This window comes from Octopus sinensis, linkage group LG11, assembly GCF_006345805.1.
Source record: "Octopus sinensis linkage group LG11, ASM634580v1, whole genome shotgun sequence".
NCBI lineage: Eukaryota > Metazoa > Mollusca > Cephalopoda > Octopoda > Octopodidae > Octopus > Octopus sinensis.
The window spans coordinates 67,549,857-67,576,468 of record NC_043007.1 but is presented as its reverse complement, the minus strand read 5'-3'; the positions used below and the strand labels follow the sequence as shown (position 1 = coordinate 67,576,468).

General features: G+C 33.0%; 1 protein-coding gene across 8 annotated transcripts in view; it reads left to right on the top strand.

The window, feature by feature from the left end:
- The window catches only part of LOC115217511 (pleckstrin homology domain-containing family D member 1), a 204,037-nt gene extending 178,948 nt beyond the window's left edge, over window positions 1-25,089 (top strand). Inside the window, exons 14-16 of one of the 8 annotated variants that reach the window (XM_036507643.1) lie at window positions 2,793-2,861; window positions 8,792-8,842; window positions 18,997-19,134. In XM_036507643.1, coding sequence (XP_036363536.1) covers window positions 2,793-2,861; window positions 8,792-8,835 — 113 coding nt within the window. In that variant the 3' untranslated portion in view covers window positions 8,836-8,842; window positions 18,997-19,134. Of the gene's footprint in view, window positions 1-2,792; window positions 2,862-8,791; window positions 8,843-10,790; window positions 10,858-17,296; window positions 17,339-18,996 lie in introns of those variants that run through there. The other 7 variants (XM_036507644.1, XR_003882169.2, XM_029787230.2 and 4 more) reach the window with 7 other exon arrangements.
- The last annotated feature ends 1,523 nt before the right edge of the window (window positions 25,090-26,612 follow it).

Genomic DNA, 26,612 nt, shown 5'->3' with positions numbered 1-26,612 from the left:
TATAGATCACATTTACTTCAGCATTTTCTCTTCCCTTTTCCGTTTCAATTTTTATAAAAGTTAGCATAATTACCCATTTCTTCATTCTTTGCCATTTAAAAAAAAAAGTTCCATTCAGTAACACAGCCACTGTTTTCTCACAGTTTTAATGGTGTCCATATAGGCAGCAGTGCTATAGCATGGCCTTGGCTGTACTTGCTAAAACAAGCTAAAGAACATGCACGAAAATGTTATGATGTGAAAGCCAATGTTTTCTCATAGTTTTAATGGTATGTATGTATGTATATGTATATATATATATATATATATATATATATATATATTGATGATAGTGCTCCAGCTTGGCCTTAGCTGTGCTTGGTTAAAACAAGCTAAAGAACCTATGCAAGGATGTTATGATGTAAGTTTTTTATATATTTTATTAGATGCCTTTGCATCGTGATGTAAAGGTATCTAATACATGCGCGCACGCACCCCCCCCCCTATAAATTTGGCACTGAGGGCAACATAGATATATAAATACTACAGTACAGTTCATATATAATGGCTTCTGATTTTGGCACAATTTTGAGTAGAGGGAAGGTTAGTCGATTCTGTTGACCTCAGTTTTGACTGGTACTATAGTTTATTGGCATCAAAAGGATGAAAGGATTTGAACTCAAAATGTGCCAAGTCAAAACAAATACCTCAAGGTATTTTTGCCAATATGTGTGTGTGTGTGCATATATATATAGTTCAAATTTCTAGAAAAACAAAAGACAAAGACAGATGTAGGAACAACAAGCAAGTATATTAGTTTGATGCCAAGGAAAAATGGAAAAGTTTTTACATTTCGAGCCTATGCTCTTTGACAAAAAGGAATAAGAAGAAATAGAGTGAAAATGAAAACAAATGTGTAGAGTTCAGCAGTCCAACATAGTGAGTAGTTTGTAAAAATATATTATAAATATATACATATACATACATATATATACATATATATATATATATATATATTATGTGAAATAGAAAGATGAATAATCTTGTAGTAGATTAATCAAAAGTTTAACCGATACCTTAGTAGCAAAAATCACAGCAGTAAACAGCACGGTTGGAGGTACAACCATCTGGCGTTGCAACCGTGCATTGGTGCGGATAATTGAAATTAAAACGTTATTGGTGAATTGAAGAAATGGAGCTGAACGCAGATTGAACAGAAATCGTTTTATTTCATTCTACACGTGTTTCGAAAGGCACAAATTACCAAAATCGGATTTTGGTAATTTGTGCCTTTCGAAACACGTGTAGAATGAAATAAAACGATTTCTGTTCAATCTGCGTTCAGCTCCATTTCTTCAATTCACCAATAACGTTATATATATATATATATATATATAGATAGATATGTGTGTGTGTGTGTGTCAATATTTAAGTGTTGGGTATGTTCCTAGTAGTACGCCAATAAAGCATGTTCACTGCATATGGCTACCTGGCATTATCCATAGTAATTATACAATTGTGTAATTGCTTCTGCACCAAGGGATGCACCACAACTAGTTGTATAGTTTTCCACCCATGAGGGATCGATGCAAGATGTGTCAAAACAATCGTTGTGAGCAATAAAATTTCCCATGTATTCCATCTTCCATTTCTATCCCTTGTCTTATATATAGTGGTTAGGCTGTTGCACTCACGATCTGTAGCTCGTGGGTTCGATTCCCTGACTGGGTGGTGCATTGTGTTCTTGAGCAAAACACTTCATTTCACATTACTCAAGCTCCTCTTTGATCAGGGAAATGTTGGCTGGCTCACCTGGCCAGCAGGGTGGCATCATATGGAGGCTAAAACAATGCAAAAGCACATTGTGATCAATGATGTATAACAACATCTGACAGTCTGGTCAGTCACATGGTCATGTGCGATATATATAATGTATGATATACAATACTCTATAATATTTGTTTACTGATGTACTGAAACAATGTATCTTTGACTAAGTTTGTAACTTAACATTCATTTATTTACAAACATGTCTACTCTGATATCATACAAATAAACATAAAATGGAATGAAGTAATAATGATGATGATAATAATAATAATAATTATTATTATTATTATTATTATTATTATTATTATGGGTTCAAATTTTGATGCAAGACCAGCAAAATTTAGTGGGAGGGATATTGTTGATTACATTGACCCAGTTACTTGACTGGTACTGTATTTAACAACCCCCAAGAGGATGAAGTAAAGTTGACTTCAGTGGGGTTTGAACTCAGAAGTTAAAGATCCAGAAGAGATGCCACTTCAGATTTTGTAACATACTAACAATTTTGCCAACTCACCACCTTAATTATAATAATCCTTTTTATTATAGGCACAAGGCCAGAACTTCTGGGGGAAGGGGGCTAGATGATTACATCAACCCCAGTGCTCAATTGGTGTTTATTTTATCTAGCACGAAAGGATGAAAGGCAAAATCGACCTCAGTGGAATTTGAACTCAGAACATGAAGAATCAGAAGAAATGCCACCAAGCATTTTGTCCAATGCACTAACAATTCTACCAAGCATGCTATCTTAATAATAAAAATAGCTATGATTATTCTCGCTTTATCCCTCTCTCTTTCCTCTCTCTATCCTAAAACATCACATCCTCTTTCTTCACTACACAACATACAAACATATCCCAAATCAAGACCTTTCCTGTATAATTTTAACATTTAGTTTAATTTTAAGTTTAGTTGTCTAATAACTCATCAGGCAATAAATTTCTGTGAGCAGGTATAGTTATTTATCAAAAATTTTTCAGGTGATGCTCTACTGAAAATGTATAGGAGGTCTCAACCAGTTTTCTCTAAGAATATATATGAATCTTCAGGTAATATTTTTGTGAGCAAATATAGTTAACTACTAACAAATACTCAGGTAATAATTCTGTAAGCAGGTATAGTTATTTACTAACAAATTTTCAGGAGATATTCCTGCAAACAGCTATCCGAATCTTCAAGTGATATTTCTGTAAGAAATTAATTGTCAAGTGATAATTCTGTGAGTATATTAATACTCAGATAACATTTCTATGAGAACACTAAGCTATCTTCTAAAATTAAACCTCAGGTGATACTTCTATGAACAGGTAACATTTCTGTGAGAAGACATGACCATGTACTAATTAATCCTCAAGTGATACTTTTATGAACAGGTTTATTAATTCTCAGGTGATACATCTGTGAGCAGGTAGTATCAAAAGATTCCTGGACTAGTTGTATTTAATAAAAAATAGCTTGTTTACCTAAGTCTTGATATAATTTCCTTCAAAATAGTCACATTGTACAGCAATAAACCAGTCCCAACATGCCTGCCACTTTTGAAATCTAGTGTCTAGGTCATTTTCCATGAGTCAGGGACCATCTGTGATTCACTCTGGATCTTGACAATGGTGCTAAAAATGCGACCTTTGAGCTGCATTTTCATCTTGGAGAAGAGATGGAAGTCTGCAAGGTGCTAAATCTGGCAAATGGGGCAGGTGCGGAAGTGATACCATGTTGTTTTCGGTGAGAAACTCACAAGTGAGGAGAGCACAGTGAAAGGATGCAATGTCATATTGAAGACTCCAATTTTTCGCACTCCACAGATCTGACCACTTTCGCCAAACACTTCAAGACATTGCAGTAGACCTCTCAGTTGACAGTCTGACTCTGGGGGACAATTTCTTGATGCACAATACCATGTTTCCAAGAGTGACACTTATGGCAGGTCTTCTAGATCCCTAATCATCCTCCAGGAATGTTCTTCCACTTTTGAAACATCCGTGCCACTCGAAATATTGCATAACCCATTGTCTCGTTGCCATAAGCTTGCTGAAATAAGCTCAATCTCTGTTGTAGACTTCCCAAGTTTTAACACAAAATTTCACGTTGGCTCTTTGTTCCTGTCCATGGCAAAAATCACAGACTACTGCATACATGTAATCACAAAAACACAAATTTCACAACTTGCAAAGTAAACGGAGTGATGTCACTGCTAGCTTTCATTGTGCACACAACTGTGTGCTGCCATCTGTTGGTGCATTACAGAACTAGTCCAGGAACTTTTTGATACCACCTTATATATGTATATTTAAATATTTGTTTTTATGAATGTAGTAGAGGAGACTGGCAAAATTGTTAGACCATTGGACAAAATGCCTTACAGTATTTTTTTCAGTTCTTTATGCTCATTCTGACTTCAAATCACCCCAAAGTCAAGGATTTCTTTTTTTTTTTTTTCTCTTTGATTTTCTGGGTATTTTTATTTCTTTTCTAGCCTTTTGTGTTGACTAAAATAAAATACAGACCAGTTCATTGCAGGAAGGTTGGCAGAATTGTTGCATTATTGAATAAAATACTTTGTAGAATGTGTCAGGTAAAGAAGTCTCTAACTATGGTGTTAGACAAGGAAAGCATTCACTACCAGATGCAGGTGTGAAAGAACTCAAATACTGAGAATCATTACATCATCACTGATTCTAAATTTGCCAGCTTCTGCACTGGTGCCAAGCTGTGTTAGCCCTTGCCTGTCTCTTCAACAAGATTGGTAGTATGGAGGGGCGGAAAAGGGATATTCATTGCATAACCAAATACTGTTGTTTTTTTTTAGACAAACTGTTACCTTGACTAGGTTTGCTGAGAAAATGTGATCCTAGTTATATGGAAAATGTGGTCCTAATTATACAAAAACAGACATTATTATTGTTATTAAGGTAGTGAGCTAGCAGAATCATGAATGCATTGGGCAAAATGCTTAGTGACATTTCTTCTGACTCTTTACATTCTAAGTTCAAATCCTGCTGAGATCATCTTTTTGCTTTTTATCCCTCCAGGGTCAACAAAGTGAAATACCAGTCAAGTATTAAGGTTTATGTAATCAATTTGCCCCTGCTTTTTGGAGTTGCTGGCTTGTGCCAAAATTAAAAAGAATTATTATTATTATTAATAAGGTGGTTAGCTGGCAGAACCACTCGCACACCAGGTGAACTGCCTAACGGTATTTCTTCTGTCAGGTGGAGGGCTGGCAGAAACATTAGCACACCAGGCAAATTGCTTAGCAGCATTTCATCTGCCGCTATGTTCTGAGTTCAAATTCCGCTGAGGTCAACTTTGCCTTTCATCCTTTCGGGGTCAATTAAATAAGTACCAGTTATGCACTGGGGTTGATATAATCGACTTAATCCGTTTGTCTGTCCTTGTTTGTCCCCTCTGTGTGTAGCCCCTCGTAGGCAGTAAAGAAATAGGTATTTCTTCTGTCTTCATATTCTGAGTTCAAATTCCACTGAGGTAAACTTTGCCTTTCATCCTTTTGAAGTCAACAAAATACCAGTCAAGCACTGGGGTCGATGTAATCAACTTATCCCCTTCCCCTGAACTTGCTGGCCTTGTGCCAAAATTTGAAACCATTATTATTATTATCATCATCAAGGCAGCGAGCTGGCAGAGTCGTTAGGATACCAGGCAAAATGCTTCTTGACATTTCATCCGTCCTTACATTCTGAGTTCAAATTCTGCCATGGTTGACTTTGACTTTCACCCTTTCAGGGTCGATTAAATACCAGTTACACACTGGAGTTGATGTAATCAACTTAATCCCTTTCCCCAAATTTCAGGCCTTGTACCTACAATAGAAAGGATTATTGTCGTCGTCATCGTCGTCAAGGCAGCGAGCTGGCAGAATCATTAGCATACCAGGCAAAATGCTTAGCAGCATTTCATCCATCTTCACATTCTGAGTCCAAGTTCTGCCAAGGTCGACTTTGCCTTTCATTCTTTCAGGGTTGATAAAATAAGTACCTGTTGAATACTAGGGTCCATGAAATCGATTTACTCCTCTCCCCCAAAATTCCTAGCCTTGTGCCAAAATTTGAAGCTAGTATTATTATTATTATTATTATTACTACCACTACTACTACTACTATTGCGTGAGAGAGCAGCACATGCCGTCAAAGTGACACAGGGCTACAAATATACAAATTCCAATATACCCATCATGGCTACCCATCTGATAAGGGTACACCATGCACATGCATCACAACCATATGTGCACAACATGCTGTTGGGGGCCCTGTTAGAATTTTCTTCAGGCCATGTAAGCTCAGTCTTGCAGGATTTAGTTTCGTCTATTTAGTATATTTCTAAGTTCAAACACTGCTGAGATTTATCTTAAATTTGTTATCTTTGGCCCCTCTAGTCATATAGTAAAGCCAAATAATTTTCTCACACTCACACACACCTTGAACATTTTGGGACAGCAACATGCCAAAGTTAGAAATCGCTTTGTTTTTATTGAATATTTATTTCCTCAATATTTGAAATGCAAAACACTATGAATTAATGATTTTCTTATTTTTATTTATTTACTTTATGTATTTAATAAATTATATTATTTAATATTAAGTCCCACTGTGTGGCACTTCTACTATAATATCCTGGGGTATTCCTAAGCCTTGTGAATGGGTTTCATTGGAGGAAGCTAAAGGAATCCCAGTGTGTGTGTGTGTGTATGTGTGCATGCATGCATGTGAGTGACTGTGTGTTTGTGGCACCCTGTCTTTGCATTACAGTGAAAGATCTCTGGCTGAGGAGAAATATTACCTTGATTGGAAAAAGGTGCAGGTTGATGGCAGGAAGAGCAGCTGGCCTTAAAAAATATGCCCCAACAAATTGCATCTGACTCATTCATACATGGAAAAGCATACATTATAAAGATGATGATCAATAAATAATAGACAGTATAAAATGAAAGGTCTTGTCTAAGGACCTGGAATGGTCCCATGTGGAGTGGTAGTGAAAGGGTTACAGGAGTCGTTAAAACAAATGGATAAAAAGCAATATTTATAGTAATGAGTATCTGGTAAAGTTCATCCCGTAGTATACTTACCGTTGTGGACACAAATATTTTTTCACCAATATTTTCCAACCCTCTCGGTCTTGGATTTTCTTTTTAGTAACCCAAATCCAGAACAATTTGGTATTGAATTAAATATTTTGGTCTAGATTCCATTCAATTGTTTCATCAAATTTATTAATTACTTACCATTTTAATTAATTGTCATACCATTTAAAAAATATGTTTTTATAAATCTAAATAATATTTAATCTGCAATATTTCAGAATTACTAATTTAATATGTTTTAATTTTTTTGATTTTTTGATTTTCTTTGCTCAAATGCATGTTAACATATATGAATGCCTTGAATATTAAACTCTTTCTTTTTCTTTTTATCTTTGTATAAAATTTATTAATTCATTTTATAAAATGTCATCTGTTTTAACTGACTGCTTTGAATTTTCAATATAATTTTAAAATAACAACAAAACAATTTTGCGGGGCAGAGGTTGGGGTTTGTCTCATGCAAAATATGTAAACGTATTTTTGATGTTGTAATAATTGTTGTCACTATAATTATTGTTATTGTTTTCATACTCACCTTCCTCCAAAAAACACCTAACTAACCCTTAACTTACCCCTGAATCTCTACAAAAGTGATGACCACATTTTATTAATGTCAACATAATATTGTGTATATAAAAAGGATGATTTCGTAGAGAACAGAAATTTACAAATTAATATATTAACATAGAATATGGCTGTGAAGTATTACAAAATATAAACATAGAAATCATGTACACTTGAAATTTAAACAAAATATATTTTTAATAATTTGATATCTCTGTCTTAATAAATACATTCTCAAACAGTAGAAAAACTTTATTTATTAGTAATTTCTCAAACAGTAGAAAAAATTTATTTATTAGTAATTTCAATCATATATATAGTTATTAGTGTAATACATAAAACATTATTTATTACAATATATGTAACATAATATGTATTAAGTAATGAAACATATAGACAGGATTGATTAAAAGTTATGGCATCATTAGATATGTATATACTAAATGGTAGCATTACCTATGGGCTATGCTCTACAATACAATATATATATAGATAGATAGATACATAGGCAGATAGGTTTAGATCATGTGATAGTAGTAATCTATAATAAGAAAGAATTCCAGATTACAAAGGATAAAGAAGATATAGATGTGTGTGTGTGTGGATGTATCTATGTATATATGGATACATATGTGTACATATAACATATGCATTCATATATATTTATATATATATATATATATATATATATATATATATATAGATATATATAAACTATACAACATGTATAAATATATTATGTATAGTTTGTATAGTTTATATAATATGTAGTATATTATATAACATGTTTTATATATATATACTAGCAATACAGCCCAGCGTTGCTCGGGTTTACTTTTTAGCTGTGCTTAAAACGGCATACTTTGATGTTGCATTAACAAAGTTTTGACATAATTTCAATCTTGTTTGAAAAGTAAAAATTTTGCATTATGTAGCTTGTTATTCTCTTTGTGTGAACATTTTTCTGGTTGAAATACACCACAAAATGGTGACACAGCAGTCAAAAAATCATTAAAAAATGGGGATTTTCATAGAAAAAAAGCACCTTTTCAATGTAAATAAATTTTGGTCTTAACATGGTCCGATTTGAATTTTTTTCTTCTACGGAATGAAGAGCAAGCCTTCTCCTATCATACTCTCAATTTTGGTCAACTTGCACCACAGGGTCTCGGAGGAGATAGTGTTAGTTGAAGGCTACCAAACCTGCCATACACACACACACAACTTCAGCTTTATATATATATATAGATTATAGTATAGTATAAATATTATAAAATCCATGTGCACTTTGTAAAATAGGTTGTTAATTTTTTGCAGATAAAAGTTCATTAGCTTTCTATGAAAGAGCTACTGAAGTTTAGTTGGGAGGTAAATATTCAGATAATACAAATATCTTATCATTATTATAACAGAATTTTATTTTCTAAAAAAAAAACATGGTGAAGGGTTTATTGGTAAGGTTTTCATTAAAGCTTAACTTTGTGTGTGTGTTTTTTTTTTTTGTTCACTCCTCCCTCACAACCTTTCTGCGTTAACAATTACTAAAATAACAATAATTATAATCCTCATTAAACTCAGCTTGTTCAAAGAATACATTAGTATGTGTCTTGGTGTCCTGATGTTTCTAATAAAACTTTACTTGTTTGCGTATGTTCTCCAATAAATTCTGCTGTGTTATCCTTATTTTTTTAGTTTCTGGATAGTAGTTTGGTTCCTACTATACTTAGTAGTATTACTAGTTATGATATACAAAGTAAATGCAGGAGAATTTATGCTAAACACAAGCCTAGATCATTTGTTTCCTACATATGTTTCACTATTGTGGTTGTTGGGAACCTCTGCATTGGATGTTCCTTGTGCAATCAGATGCTTAACCACAACAGATCATCAAGGGAGCACTTTATTGCTTGATATAAATTTGCGTTTACCATAGTTCCTCCTGTATTTAATCTAATATTAGACATTGATAGAAAGCACATGGAAATAATTCATTTTATATAAATGTATCTTTTATTCCCTTTCTATAGCTAACAGGTGAAGAAATTGACAAAAATAAATCAATAAGTATCAATCATTTGAGATAGGTATTTGACACCTTTCACTTAAGGCAGTGAATTGGAAGTCTTTAGAACATTTGATAGAATGTTTTACAGTATTTATTTTGATTCACTGCACTCTGAGTTCAATTTCCACCAGGATTAGCTTTGCCTGTCATCCTTTCGGTGCCAATAAAAATGTATCCATCTAAGGTGGTAGGATTTGTAAGAATATCAGACCAAATGCATTGTAGTATTTGTTCAGATTTTTTGTCATGAGTTCAAATCCTGCTATGAGCTAGACAGACTTACCAGACTTAATGGGTGATAGACTTAATCCATTACTTAATTTAGCACTATCACCCGGCACCTTGGGTCACTTTAGCAGAGTTCTGTTTAGTGCAAGCATTCAGGATAGCTCTCCAATTTTAGAATACTTTCTTCTTTTCCTCCTTCCCACCAATTTCAGGGGCCCTTAAATGATCATGGATGTTGTATTCCATTCTAACTAACACACAAAAAATTAAAGTTTATAAAGAGGAAAGAATTGTTTTATCCTACAATACCCTACAAAATACAACCTAATTTAAAGAGGACCTACAAATGAACTCTAATATTATTGCCAGTAATGTATGTTACACAAAAATCCAAAGACTCAGTCTTCAGTGGTACAACAGTGCTAATAATAAAAACGGTAATCAGAGGAATATAGCTGTAAATTGTCAGAGAAACTGATTCTACAATCTGGTTCCAGTTACCATTTGGAACTGAAGCATTTAATTTACTAATGCATGATAGAAAAGGCATGAATGTTACTACATCTTTGAGATTTTTTTAGGTGGGGGTGGTCATAGTTTGACAAGCTTCAAACCTACTTCAGAATTTGTTATTTCAGAGAATGTTTGCTTTACCAGTTTTGTGATTTTTGTTGTGGTTGTTGCCACAGTTGTCAGCATCATTGTTGCTGCTGTTGCCTTTTGTTGTTACAGCATTTTTAAAAAGCATTTTTCTTTTTTTTGTTGTTGTTGTTGTTGTTGTTGTTGTTGTTGTTGTTTTTGCTACAGTTTTATTTTGTGGTTGGTCAAGGTTTCCCTCCCTTCCTCCCTTCTTTTTCAACCTCTCACCATCACCACCACCTCTCTCCTTCTCACTCAGCTTCTTTTAGCTCATGCACTTTTTTCAATAACACCTTTCACCTGTTGTCTTGTGAGCAAAAAAAAAATGCTGGCACCAAAATTCTGTTTCCAAGAATCACAATGCTGTGATCCAACTGCTTTCAGGTTCAAGGCTGTAAATTAACAGGAAAATCTTCTCCTTTCAACCATAGAATATTTCAAAGCTTTCTTGGTAAGTTTTCTGTGGTTCCAGTTCATTAATCCACTTTCTCTGCTCATCATCGTAATCATTGTAATCCCCCATCATTCTTGCCACCTATATTATCATCACCAATATCATTATCATTAATAGCATTGTCATCAATATCACCATCACCACCACTGCTACCATCATCAATGTCATCATCATTATCAATATCATTGCCATCATCATTATTATTATCTACATTATCATCTGTTTTGTGTGTCATCATTAAAAAGTAGCAGTGACACAAAGAAAGAAAAATAAAGTATATTCACCAAGTTTATATCATTTAATTCCATTGCTCCGGATTCAAATTTCATCACCAGTTGCTGACTTACATGCTTCTCTGTATCAATATGGGCAAGAACTAGACATGAACTGGTACTAATTAAATTGATTGTGCCCCTCTTTTGCAACATTTGTGGTCTTGTTCCAGTCTATGCTGTCATATTCATTTGTTTATTTTGTTTATTTTTCCCTGTTGGCATGGGTTAGATAACTATATTATTTGGACATTGTTTTACAGCCAGATGCCCATTCTGACACTAGTAACCCATACCCTGCTTTTCAAGTAAGGGATTTCACATGTTTTTGCTAATGTTTAGTGTGCAGATGATTTGTTGGTGGAAGAAGTGATAGCAACACCCATAGAGAGTAACTTTCATAGTGCACAAATGTAAACAAACAGACTCATCCTCAAGCACACACAAAAAAGGCTTCTTTCAGTTTCTTATTTCCTTATTGCCCACAGGGGACTAAACATAAAGGGGACATGCAAGGACAGACAAATGGATTAAGTTGATTACATTGACCCCAGTGTGTAACTGGTACTTAATTTATCAACCCCAAAAGGATGAAAGGCAAAGTCAACCTCGGCAGAATTTGAACTCGGAATGCAATGGTAGATGAAATACCGCTAAGCATTTCGCCTGGCGTGCTAACGTTTCTGCCAGCTCGCCGCCTTAGGTGAACAGAAACTGAAAGGCTTCTTTCAGTTTCTGTTCACCAAATTCACTCATAAGATTTCAATGAACTTGGAGCTATAGTAGAAGACACTTGCCCATGGTGCCATGCAGCAAAACTGAACCTGAAACTATGTAGTTGAAAAACGAACTTCAGGCAAGCTCCAGAATCCCAAACACATCAAACAAAATGCCATGCAATATTTTTTCAAATCCCACTGAAGCTAACTTTGCATTTCATCCTTCCATAATCACTAAAATTAATGAAATACTAGGGTCAGTCTGATTTGCTATTCTTTCCTTTCAAATTTTTGGCCTTGTATCTTTGTAAGAAATAATTATTATCATCAGCAGCATCAACAGCCTGCAACATTGTTATTGCTATTATTTTTTTTTTTTTACTCCTATTAGTTCTGTGGGTTGTCTAGGTCTGCAAACTTCTCATTTTCCTTCTTTGTTAAATCCTTTTCTGTCCAATTCGTGCATTTTTACCAGGTTGCCATTTTGGACCTTCCTTGGATCACTTCTCTGTTTCCTTTCTATATGACCGCTATTGCAAGATTGGCATCATTTGATTACCACCAACCACATTACCTGCTATAAAATAAGTTATCACATGATCCTCCACAATACAACACCTGTCACATGACTATAATCATATGATTACATTCATGATCTCCACACGAACATGATATTACTAACCTCAGATGGCCTAAACATCCAACCTAGTACTATGTGACCAGCCTATATAATCCAGTACCTCACAGCCTATAATGTATCCCATCATCCATCACATATCACATCTCTTCCATTATCACCCTGTGACATTTCATCCATTCCCTTACCATATAAGCATCTTTTCCACTAACTCTTCAATCTCCCAACCTCACTGTTTATTGGCAGCTTTCTCAAACAATACCAAACTTATCCATTTTTTTTATCAGTAATATCATATATATGCTTGTAACTCAGTTTGTGACCTCATTCTTCTATGGGAGTGAAAAGCAAAGAAATTTAGTAAATAAATCTCTCAAAACAAAATATCGCGATATAGTATCAATTTCTTGGTTCATGGTTGTATTATATCTCAAATTAACTTCAAATTTCTTTTTCAGCAAGACTAAATATGTTTTCAGGTATAGAGTTAATTCATTCACATGTTGTGTGATGTCTTACATTATTTTCATCACTTGTTCCTTGTCAAAGTCACACCATTATCTGCCTGACAAATTGCAGCTCCCTAAGTTGTTTCAAAACCTTAATTCATATGCAGTATGGTGCTATATTTAAAGTTCTTTAGTTCTAAGTGCTAGTTAGTTAAAGGGAACATGATATGCTAGTGACATTTAGAAATTGATCTTGCTTGATATGAAGAAAGGGAGTAGGTCAGAACATGATATTGTAAACACAGGAGCAAGCACTAGTTGCATAAAGAAGCAGTGGAACCATTATCAGTCTGACAGAGAAAACCAGGAATCCAGATGTGATAGAGGTACATCAGTAATTAGTAGGAGGAGGAGCACCCAAGAAATAAAATTTATGAACTGTTAAGATAGCTGGTTAATTAGGTAATTATTAGTTTCTGCTATCTAGGGCTGTATTTCTAATGGGTGGAGTGGGACTATGACTTGTGAGGATTGAAAATGGGATGGACAAATGATTGTGTTTAATTAGATGAAGATTACTTTGAACTCCTTAATTTATCCAATATCATGGTGAAGGAAATAGAATTATATGGATGCCAACTCTATTTTGTCTCTTCATTAATTGTAAGAAGCAGGTAAAAAAAATTCTCAAATATTGGATACAGGTATCTAGTATTCACCAATTTAAAAGCCACTAAAAGCATGATGGAAATAGTGGAAAAAGTACAATAAGAAAAGGAAGTTATTATAACCTTTGTTGGTGCCATCTGGAATTCAAGCTATATAAAACATGTAAAGAGTTCAGTGTACCTGGAAGTTAGATTTGGGTATTCAAAGGAACCTGTAGTTCAACCTGTTAGAATTAGCAGCCAACCCTCCCATAAAGTACACCCTAACATATTACAAAATAGAAGTAATATCAGATAATGTAGTCTCAGATATTTAAAATAATGGCAGGATTACAGCTAGAATGCCTTTATCTCAGTCAGTGCAGGTCCTGGGTTAAACAACAATAATCACTAAAGTACACTTGCAGAATGTCAAGTCAAGTATTGTCCATTGGATCTATATTGTTGTTTTTCATAGGTGACATATGAGGGGTTCACAAGGACATGAAGCAAATAGCTAATAAGTACTGGTTAAAAAGGGGAAATGTGCTGACATCAGAAAGTACCCTTGGCAGAGATAAACTAAGGAAGATCTGCTATAGTCAAATCTTAGAAAGTTTGAGTCAAATGGGGAAGGAAGATGAAGAAATGTAATGAATGGCATTACGCTGTACGACTGACTTCTTTATCTAAGCAGGCATAGAAAACTTAATCTTGAAAATACTGAATGAAGCATTCTCTGATGAGAGGACTTAATCAGAAAATGAGCCAACACTGCAGGGAAAAAACAACTATGTTGGCAATTTTGCTTTTTCCATGTGAAAAGTTTACAAGATGTATTTCAATAGACATTGAAGTTAAATAGTTTATGGCTTTTATGGTTAGGACAAAAATGTAAAAAAAATTTTTTTAAAACTTTAGCCTTTTAACAATACATATAGTAACTAGTAAATTGAAAGGTGGATTAAACCAAATATTCCTTTTTGTTAGTGCTATCTGAGTGACTCTAGAAATTGCTTGATTTTCATTAATATTTTTATGTGTAAATGATTCTCATATTAGAACTAAGTTATAACAAATGGTGTAACACCTTCTCTCTTCTTCAAGTCAATCCATACATGATCTACAAAAATTAATAAAGAGCCCTTGCCTTTACAATCATCATCAGTAAATTGAAATTACTTAACAACTAACATCCGCCAAAGAGTTCTTTATTTACATGCATGAACATATTGCATGGAATGCATCACCATTGCATTTGGAAAGCCATTTCAGTTGAATGCAAACCTTGTTAAATTCTAACAATATACTCTAATCATACATGGCCATGCAACATCTTTGATCAAGAATACACTGTACTACCATTGCTCAATCTACCAAGAAATAGCAACCAAATTTCCCTCATCTTATCATTAGTAGTTGAAATATCTATATGGACGCCGTTTGAACTGCTAGAAATAACAGCCAAATCTTTCTCAAATCCTTCCTTCATAAAGATAAAAGACACATTGCATAATGTAATCTGAGAGACACTATGTCTAAAATAACAAACAAGATGATCATGGCTGAAATGCTTTTATTCATAAGTTTATAGAATGAGGACTAGCCTGTGGCTAAACAACTACATGTCTATGCTTTAAGGACACTATGAATTGAAATCTACTCCAAACAATACCAATAATAGCAGCATACATTTAGAAATATTACATAAAGAATATAAACTAACAACGAGGTCTAAACAGGATCACTTCTCTCTGATAGAAATAGTAGTCAAATCTCATTGATATATAGATGTATGTATGGTTAAGTAGCTTGCTTTGCAACTACATGATTCCAGGTTCAATCTCACTGCATAGAAGCTTGAACAAGTGTCTTTTGCCATAATCTCAGATTACCCAATACTCTGTGAGTGGAATTTGGTAAACAGAAATCCATTATATATATATATATATATATATATATATATATATATATACACACACACACATATATATATATATATATATACACACACACACATGTATAAAGCAGAAAATCTGTAGAATCAATAATGTTGGATATATATATATATATATAAAAATTTTTAATATAAAGAAATAAACCGCCACTACAATCGTTTCATGTCTTCAATGACATTCGTCAGGTGGATTTTCGATCTCCTAATCTGTTTTAATTTATGACTTCATAAATTAAAACAGATTAGGAGATCAAAAATCCACCTGACGAATGTCATTGAAGACATGAAACGATTGTAGTGGCGGTTTATTTCTTTATATTAAAAATTTTTATGTATTGATTAAGTCTTTCCTTGTTTGTTTTGCAAAATAGTGGTTTTGTCTCGAATTAATATTATATAATATTTTACTATAAAATTGGATTTAATCCTAAATCTGATTTTTTCCCTGTAAATTTGGATTTATTCCCTAATATTTATTATTATTATATATATATATATATATACACACACGCAACAGGTTTCCACACAGTTTCTGATTTCCAAATTCACTCACAGGCATTGGTCAAACTGAGACTATAACAGAAGACACTTCTCCAAAGCACCATGCTGTGGGACTGAACCCGAAACCTCTTTGTTGCAAAGTGAGCTTCTTAACCAAGCAGCCATACCTGCATCCGCCAAAGAAACTTCATTTTCCTTCCTTTCTCTCCATTAATTTTTAAAACTCCCCATAGTGGAATCTTTACCAAAATGGAATTACAGAGGATGAAGAATACATTTACCATAGTACTGGAATTTTTTCATTTATTTATTTGAATTTTTTGTGTTTCTTAATGTTTTTTTTTTAAATCTATTTTTTCTCTTCTGTTTTTTTTTTTTTTAATTTTAATTTCTTAATTTTAGGATTCAGCAAACTCTTAACTGTTGTTTATTTATTTTTATATTTTTTATAAATTAAACTGAATATTGCTATCAGCTTATTTGTTGGAACCAATTATCTTTTGTTTCACACTTTGCATTTTTTTAATTTCTGTTTATTTATTTATTTTCCATTTTTTTAAATGCTTTATTTTTGTAACTTTATTGTTTTATAGTTTTCATTTTATATCTGTGAGTATATGTATATATATATATATATGTATAAATATATATATATATCTTTATATATATATATACACATACACACACACATACACACAAAAGAAAATGTATTCTTTGATCACTTATTACCCAATTAATTAATTGCTCAATAATTATATTGTAACCATTACATTTCAATTTTTTTTTCATATCTATCTTAATTATTCTTATAACTCTGTTCTTATTGCATTCTCATCACACTTGCAAATTCTTTCCTATGCAACCATATTGACATTTTTCTTCAAACATTTTTCCTATTTAATTCATCATTGAGCTTAACAATTAAATTTACATTAAGCCATATTAAAACTGTTGTTAAATATCATATTTTGATAACTCTTATAATATTAAATTATTTTAATTTTTTTTAATCTTAAATCTAAAACCTTAAATCTAAAATATTTCCTTACATAATTAAAATGAAATCTTCTAAACCTAATTAGTAACAGCAGTTCTGTGAAATACCACTAACTGCAGACAAAGATATAATTATACATATTATTATATTATTATTATTATTATTATTATTATCATCATTGTTATTATTATTTAAATCTTTTGTGAACATTAATGAAAGATATAAAAGCGAATATGTTACACATATTTGTTTTTAAGGAAGATGCACTGCCACAAATAATCCTTGAGAAAGGGAATGAGGTATCAAATTAATCCTTTTATTACCAAATTTTTTATTGAAATGTACTGCTTTTGCTTCAAATAATTTTGGAAAATACGAAGAATTTAATAAAATAACTGTCTTTATTAAACTGGTTTTTGGAACATAAATTAATACGAAGTTTTGATGGAAGGCTTTAATTTAGATCACTTTAAGTATAACTCTTGTCTCATAGAGCTGGTGGCAGTCTCAAGTAGGTTGGTATCAAAATGGTTAACAAACTTGTACTTATTTGAAATATTAGACTCCATCTAATTGAATTTACTGAAAAAAAATTCACTAAAAAATGTCACAGAAAAAAGTAACATAGAAACTACTTAAATAAAGTAAATATTCTGTAAACAATGAATCTTGAATGCCAATCCAGTCATAAATCTTAACTATAATTGAGAGTCAAAACCTCTTTGGATGGGATAAAAAAAAAAGGCAAGAAGTCACCTGTGGGATTAGAACCACTTTCATTTTGGTTCTATTGTTTGGCATGACTATGTGTTTAAGACGATTTTTTCCCAGGCATGTGGTTTCAGGTTCAATCCCACTGTGTGTTACCTTGGGCAAGTGTCTTCTACTATGACCTCAGGTCAACCAAAACCTTGTGAGTAAATTTGGTAGACAAAAACTGAAAGAAGTAAATTATGTGTGTGTGTGTGAGTGTGTATGTCTGTGTTTGTGTGTGTGGGGGTAAGCATATTTGTGTCTCCTCTTAACATCATGTGACAGTTGTACATGAGTGTCACAATCATACCAGCAGTGTCTCTCATGTCCAGTCTTCCATGAAAATATCTTTGGCCATGAAAAAATATTACCTTACTTAAGAAACAATTGAGAGTTAACAACAGGAGGAGCATCCAGCTGTAGAAAATTTTCCCCAGTGATTTCCATCTAACTCATGCAAACATGGAAAAGTGCACATTAAAATCATGGTAAAAATTACATTAAAAATGATTTTTTTTTTGCATAAGTCTGTAATGGCATTATGTAAATAATATCATGTACAAACATATTTTCAGTTACTCATCATCATCTTAATGTCCACTTTTCCATGCCTACATGAGTCAGACACACATGCGCGCACACACACACACACACACACACACATACACATACACACACACACACACATATATATGTGTGTGTGTCTATGTATACTTTTTTTCATATTTATGGATTAACAAGGCTACCATTAATTTCATGCTGATTGATATCTCAGCAATTATCAAAACCTACCATGTAGGTTCTCCATCTTGAATGAAAACACATGACTGGTTTCTTTTAACTTATCTTCCAAATCTACTCACAAAGCATTGGTTGGCCTAAAGCTATAATAGAAGACACTTTCCCAAGGTGCTACACTGTGGGATTGAATCCAGAACCATGTGGTTGGAAAGCATATTTCTTACCACACAGCCATGCCTGCATGTGGCTTTTTTCCTAACCAAAGTTGTAACTTTTTTCTGAGCCAAAATCATGACTTCACCTTTTGATTTCCCATTCTCTAGAATTCTGGTCATGTACCTTTCTTCAAAGAATCATGTTTTCTACATATTCATGTTATATCTTTTCATATCTGCAGTATACATTCATTCTTCTATATACCTTGTATCTTATTTATTCATTTGTTTTTAATGTTTCTTTACAGAAAACCGTCCTAGTTCTTTAGTACTCGATGATGAAGACGGCAAAACAAGAAACCCGATCCGTCGAGCCAAAACTTCAGTAACGCAATCTTCAAAATACTTAGCTAAAGACACCAATAATTCTGATAACCTCTTACAGCCTTTAATGAATGATGAATGTGTGCTTTCCGAACGTATGTGATTCACAAAGAGATGTTTCTATATACGACCAACATTTCCAACATCTATCAGCAGACGCACCTAAATAATCAGACTCTGGTGTTTGTTAATTAATAACTCCTCCATACCAATTATGCCCATCTCATAATTACATTCATGTAATATATTTAACTGAAAAAGCAAAAAAAAAATTTAATGACAACAGTAATTATAATACTATTACTGTTATATTTAAACAAGTTCTATCCCTTTCTCTTTCTCCTTCCCCCTTTTTTTCTCTTTTTTAAAAAAATTCTTTGGTTTTTCTAGGGATTTTTTTTTTTTTCAATTTTTTAAGAAATAATTTACATAGGGAAGGAAAACTATTGTTGTTATTGCTGACATTTGACATCTTTGTTTTTTGATTCCTTAATGTCCACATAATAGTGTTAATATAAGTTATATTTCCGAATGTCCAAAAGAAAAAAAAATATATTCTAAAATTCAAAAATGGGTTCCTTGGATGGAATTATTAAATGAGTGCCAACATGTTTTAGAAGTCCATCTGGTTAAATTAGAAAAATTTCTTTATGGAAGCACAAAGTCTTCATATTCACAGAAGTGAGGAAATGGGATTATTATACATTCATACCTTTCTCAGGGATAGATAGGTGGCATTTATCTGCGCCTCAAGGTGATTAGCAGTGACAATATAAGTGAAATAACTACTCCTGTCAGTTTAACCCCAATATATTACTGCTATAACTCAATGAGAGTTTATCACTGCAGTACATTCCTTGTAAATATAATAAAGAAATGAGTGAATACAGGATAATTAACCAGTGTATTATTAACTATTAATTAGACACATTACTAAGCAAAAAAGATTTTCATTTCTTAGATGAAAAAGGAAAACTTATATATTAAATGATTTTAGAAATAGCAAATTTAGAATAATTATAATAATGACCTTATTGTATACAATGTTCGGGGGAACTACAACTGCTTGGATGCAGGATATTGTAAGATGGCTTATAGTGTTGAATTAGATGGAAGGAAGAATTGGTAAAATTGGTACAGTATTGGTATAAGATAAAAATAGCTTATAGTACTTGATTGTGTTTTTTTTTTATATTTTATATTTCTGAATTCATGATCCACCCAGGTCAACTTTGATCATCCATCTTCCCGAGATTGATAGAAATTAATACCAGACAGGTATTGAGGTTGATATATGATCAACAGTGTCCTTGAAAGTTGTGCCCCAGCATGGCCACAATCTGAAAACTGAAAGAAAGTAGAACAAAAGGAAAAGTTAAATAAGTTGAAAATGTTTTTACACCGCCATTAAAATGTTACTTAAAAAACCAGCAATTTTTGTAATTGCAATTTAATTTTAGTAGTTATTGTTATGATTCTTGTTGATTACCATTTATTCTTTTTTTTTATATTTATCTAACCCTTTCATTAATGTATTTCTCTCAACTACTCTGCCTTGTATCAATTAAAATAATTATGTATTTAGTGAAATAACTTAGTCATTACTAAGCTGGTATTTGGAACATAAATTAACATGAAATTTTGATGGAAGGCTTTTAATTTAGATCTCTTTAAAACAGGATATTTGTATCATAGAACCAGAGTCAGTCTTAGATTGGTTGGTATTGAAAGGGTTAACTATTGAATATCAACCAAAATATCAAATACTGAGTCTTTCATCTCGTTAAGGGACTGTTCAGATAAATATGCATAATTGCTAACTCATTAAATTGGAGACATTCTCTCCTAAGATTTCCTTAAAATAAAATAAAAATTATTATAATTATTATCTTTCTCATCAAGGCAGCATGCTGGCAGAATTGTTAGAGTACCAGAAGTAATGCTTTGTGGTGTTCATTCCAACTCTTTACATTCTGAGTTCAAATGCTGCCAAGTACCAGTTAAGCACTGAGTCGATGTACTCAACTTACCATCTCCCCATAAAAAACTGCTGGCCTTGTGCCAAAATTAGAAAGAAGTAAAGGCAGTGAGGTGGCAGAATTGTTGCCAGATAAAATGCTTTGTGGTTTTTCTTCTAGCATTTTACATTCTGAGTTCAAATTCTACCAAGGTTGACTTTGTCATTCTTTTGGAGGTGATAAGTAAGTACCAGTGAGTTCTGGGGCCAATGGTAATAATTTACCCGGCTCTCATAAAATTGCAGGCCTTATGCTAAGATTAGAATTATTATCATTGTGAAGGTCTATCGATGGCTGAATAGAGCAACAGATAAAAATACCATGTGATGCTGTGTAGGATTGCAGACAGCAGAATAAAGCAGCAGGTGAAATACCTTGTGGTATTGTGTAGGGCTGTGGGTCGTACAATAGAGCAACAGATGACATTGTGTAGAGCTGTGGTTGGGCAGTAGTTAGAGCAATAGATAGAATACTGGGTCTTACTTAGTTACATTCTTTTAAGTTCTCAGTTCAAATCACACTGAGACCAACTCTAAGTACTTGAACTGCTTTGAGTCCTTCAGCACTCAATATATACCAATACTATATAGTAATCAATTTCATTGATCACCTTTTATCTTTAAAAAAATTTGGCCATTATTATCGTCTAAGACATTAACACACATAACATATCAGGCTTATATATATATATATATATATATATATAAATTCTGTTTCAAGCAGCTTGAAATGGTCGTACTACATCACTTCTTAATATTTTATTGCTTATTTTGATTTTATTCACCTTCAAGCTATTCGGATAACACCAGACTGACTTGGTGCTTCAAGTACATAATTCAACTGAATCTCAATTTTTTCTGTATAAATATATATTTACCGGGCAGTTGATTGGCAGAAGCATATCTGCATTGACCTTGTTGTATTTGCTTGTACCCTTTTATGCTTCAAGTTCAAATCTCACCAAGGTCAGCTTTGCTTTATATCTTTTTACAGTTGATAAAAATAAAGCACCAATAAAGCTTGGGGCAATTTAATTGATTTACTGCTCATGACAAAAATATTAGTGGCCTTGTACCTATGTTAGGATTTATTATTATTATTACTACTACTACTACTACTACTACAAATGTCCCATAGAAATTGGCAAGTTGACAGTGAGCTGAATCTGTGACCTACTTTCAGTTCTTGATTGAAGTCTAATCACTTATATTACTTACCATTCTTGAGATAAGCATGAATGTTACAACTTCACATTTTCCCTGCCTGTGTAAATATTGAGTCCTTGTGCTTCATCAAAAGAAATCTTTTTTTTTCTTTTTTTGGTTGATGGTTCTTTTTACTCGAGTCGGTGTGTATCTGCGTTTTACAATAGGTACACCTTATCCCTGTATGCTGTAACTAAAAGAATTAGTGACAGGAAGGGCATCCAACTGTAAAACACTACCTCAAAAAAGAGGACCATGATGGCAATAATTGAACTGTTATAAGGTCCACAAGGTTAGACTCTACTTTAACTAGGAAAATGACCTTAAAACATTTGTTGATCTTTTATTTGAGACAGTTGTTGGGATGGAGTACGTTATAGACTTTCATACTGGACAATTTACCATATCTAATTTTAATAACCCATTGTTTTTAGTTCAGGTCTCTTGGTGTCATTTAACTAAGTACAAATACTGGAGATCAGTTAAACTGTTTATAACACCTTGCACCCTGCCACTTACAAAAAAATTAAAAAATTAAAAAAATAATTCTGGCCTTACTTTAAGCTAAAATAAACCTATATCTTTTCTGGAAGACATGTTGGGTAAATGATAAATTTCTGACCCCTTATTTGTGGATTTGTTTTCTACAGCAAGCATTGTGCTGTATATTTTGCAAACCACTGGATTCTACTTCTATGAGGTTTCAATGGAGTCTAAAAATGCTGACAGCCAGCTTCAAGATGCCCTCTGGGCTGTAAACTTCAAGATCAACCTCACCTGGTGGTTGCAGATGCTCTTCCAAAGCACAATCACATAAATAGCAGTTATGAATTATCTCCCTTATCTCTAACCTCATTTTGATCCTGACTCTTGCCTAGATGTAATCCCTATTTCCTCCTTTCAAATCCTCCATCTGATGCAAACATGACGGTGTAACAACAATGACCACCATACACCTGTGTGCAGCAGAGCTGCAAAAACAAGAAAAGAGAGGAAAAAGATTCTGTGCCTAATTAAGAAATCATTTTGACAATTATTTCTCTGCTAATTTTATCATAATTGTTCACTGTATGTCGAAGTGTGCAGTGTGGTCCTCAGATAAGAAGAGACCTAATAATTCTAAAATGGATCTGTGAATCAGTCACTTGACCAACTAACTGCAAGTTATAGGTCTGCAAAAACAGATCTGAGCAGCAACTATACAACAATAACAACAAGATTTGTTTCCTACCCATTTAACATTGGGTTGCTCTATACCAACAAACACTGTAGACTGGTTGAGTGTCTGACTAAAACACTGTACAGTTGTATATGCATCTCTTTAAGTCTTGTGTTGACTTTGTCTGTCAATAAAATAAGTACCAGTCATGTACTGGGGTCACTTCAATCAACTATATTACCCTCCATCCCAACAAAATTGTGGCTCTGTGCCAAGATAGTAGTACCCTACTGAAGTTGGCAGAAACAATGAAACACTAGACTAAATAACACCCTTATATACATATTGCACCAGCAAGGGAACCTCTAAGGAGTTGGTTGACTGTAGCAAGGGAGCCTCTAAGTACTTGAACTGCTTTGCTAGGAATAACAGGCAAATCTCCCTACCATCTTAAAAAGGAATGCTATCATAAGCAATATTGTCCCCGATATATATATAAAGGAGTGACTGGGTTACCATTTATAATCATAAAGTTAAATAACAATAATACCTTTCAGTAAACTCTTTCGGGAGTTGACTTAGCCCTTCAACCATCCAGGGACCACAAATATAAGGATTAGTCATGTACTGAGATTGATTCAAGCAACTATATCTTTCCCCTCTTATTATTTTCAATTCATGTCCCTGTACCAATATTAATGATAACTGGGACATAGCACACCACCAGTTCATGAGCTGAAGCTTTCGACCCTTCGGACTGTGAGCTGGTAGCCCCCTACTCATGTTGGTTCAGTAAGCTGTGATATTTATAAATAATGTTATAGGGAAACTGATTTTGTGACAAGATACAATAGGAAACAAGTTATAAATTGCATCCCCTGCATTATCACTCAACCTGCTAGAAATAGCAACCAAAATCTCCCTTAAATTATACCTTGCCATCTTAAAAAAAAACCAGAAGAATACATTGGATAATATTGTCCTAGATGTACAATGCTTAAGAGAAGGATAGTCTGTTCATATAGTCCTTGATACACTATGCCTGAAGTTAAAACAAGACTGTTACAGCATTATGGTTTGAATATCGTTGACCCAATCAGAAGTGACCTGTGGTTAAACAGTGATTAAAACTATATAAAGAAACTTTTGAAAGATTTTTTTGTTGATAAAATGAATATTGATCTTAAACCTTATTGGTTCATTATATCATCTTTGAAACATTTGGTTTTGAACGCAGATGCTTGACAGCAAGTCAACCATGAAAGAACTTGACAAAAGTCAAGTCAAGACTGGAAAAAAAAAAATACCTTCTCTCGGCTACTGATTACAATATGGAATCGGCTGATGCTATAAGGCACAAGTGGGGTGAAAATGGGACAACCAAGTATCAAAACTTGGTTGCAAAATTGTATCTTGTATCTTGGATCTCTAAGATGTGGTCACTTTTATATTTTTTTTTAATTAGTTGTTTAAATTTATTATTCAGACAAGTTGATGTAACTCATATCTATGTTCTTTATAACATTTTTGCTAAATTTATAAAAGAAAATATAACATTCTTTTTAAATATTAAATTCAATAAAAAGGGTTAAAAAAAAAACAAAAAACAACATATTTACCTTAGATCTTTCTGCAGATGAAATTTTGTATCAATTTTCATGCACAGATATTTATTTATGTATGTCTCTCTCTCACCATATAATATATATATATATATATATATATAATATATATATATATATATATATATATATATATATATATGAAATAAACAAGGATGGCTCATACAAATTATAGTTTAATTTGAAAGGCACTTTGGTCAACTATACACATCAGTTGGTGCATCATCCCTGCATCCCCCACATAAATAACATGAATAAATATCTAGCCGAGTCTACAATTAATATTTTTTTAACATGAGGTTGTATTGAGCACATCTATGTGCATTCTGTACAAGAAAATAAACTAAAACTTTATATATATATTATATTACATTATTATTATTATTATTATTGTTGTTGTTCTTATTTAAGGCAGTGAACTGGCAGAATCGTTAGCATGCTGGGTGAAATGCTTAGCAGTTTTTTATCCATCTTTACGATCTGAGTTCAAATGCCACCGGAGTCGACTTTACCTTTCATCTTTTTGGGGTCGATAAAGTAAGTACCAGTTGAACACTGGAATCAATATAATTGACTTGACCCCTCCAAATTTTGATCTTGTGCCAAAATTTGAAACTTATTATTATTATTATTACAACAACAACAGCAGTGAGCTGGCAGAGTTGTTACTGCACTGGACAAAATGCCTAATAGCATTTATTTGAGCTCAAATCCCACCAAAGTTGACTTTGCCTTTCATTCTTTTAGGGTTGAATAAGTATGAGTCAAGTACTGGAGTCAATGTAATTGACTCACCCCTTCTCCCCGAAATTGCTGGCCTTGTGCCAAAATTTGAAAGAATTATTATAATTATTATTATAAATCTACTCTCATACAAGCCAATATATATTACTAAATGGCTTCATGCTGAAGAACCATCTAGTTATGGAGAGGTAAATTAACACCTATTGGACATAACTGAATGGAAAAAATACATCACTTTCTTTCACTCAGAAATGTGGAAACCAGATGAAAAGCTGACTATATACACACATACACACATGATATGGTTAATGTTGTCGATGTTATAATTAATACTGTTAATGTGTTAATACTATTAATTCACTTAGGAAAAAAAGCCATGGTAATGTCCCTTTTTCTTTTACCAATAAAGCTATGGCTTCTTGTCTGTGTAAGAAATCCCCTTTTGTATATGTGTGCACGTGCGTGTACAGGTGTATGTAAGGCTTATATGCTCGTCTCCAGATATAAACTTGACATATCTAATATATTATGTAATCTTTTGACATATCCAAAATATATTTCATGTAACTCAATTCCCTTTGCTCTTAAATCAATTCTATAACAAGCAATATTGTACGTATAAACAATCAAGGTACCTCTTGAAACATCTCATGTGCTATATTATATAACATCTCTTTTTCTTTAGTACACATGCACATAGATAATTCAAATGTCACACTTTGTAAACTAAAGTGGAAGGTACCCAATACAAGGTATAGAGTATAGTGTGTATTTAAACTCTTGCTTCAGATT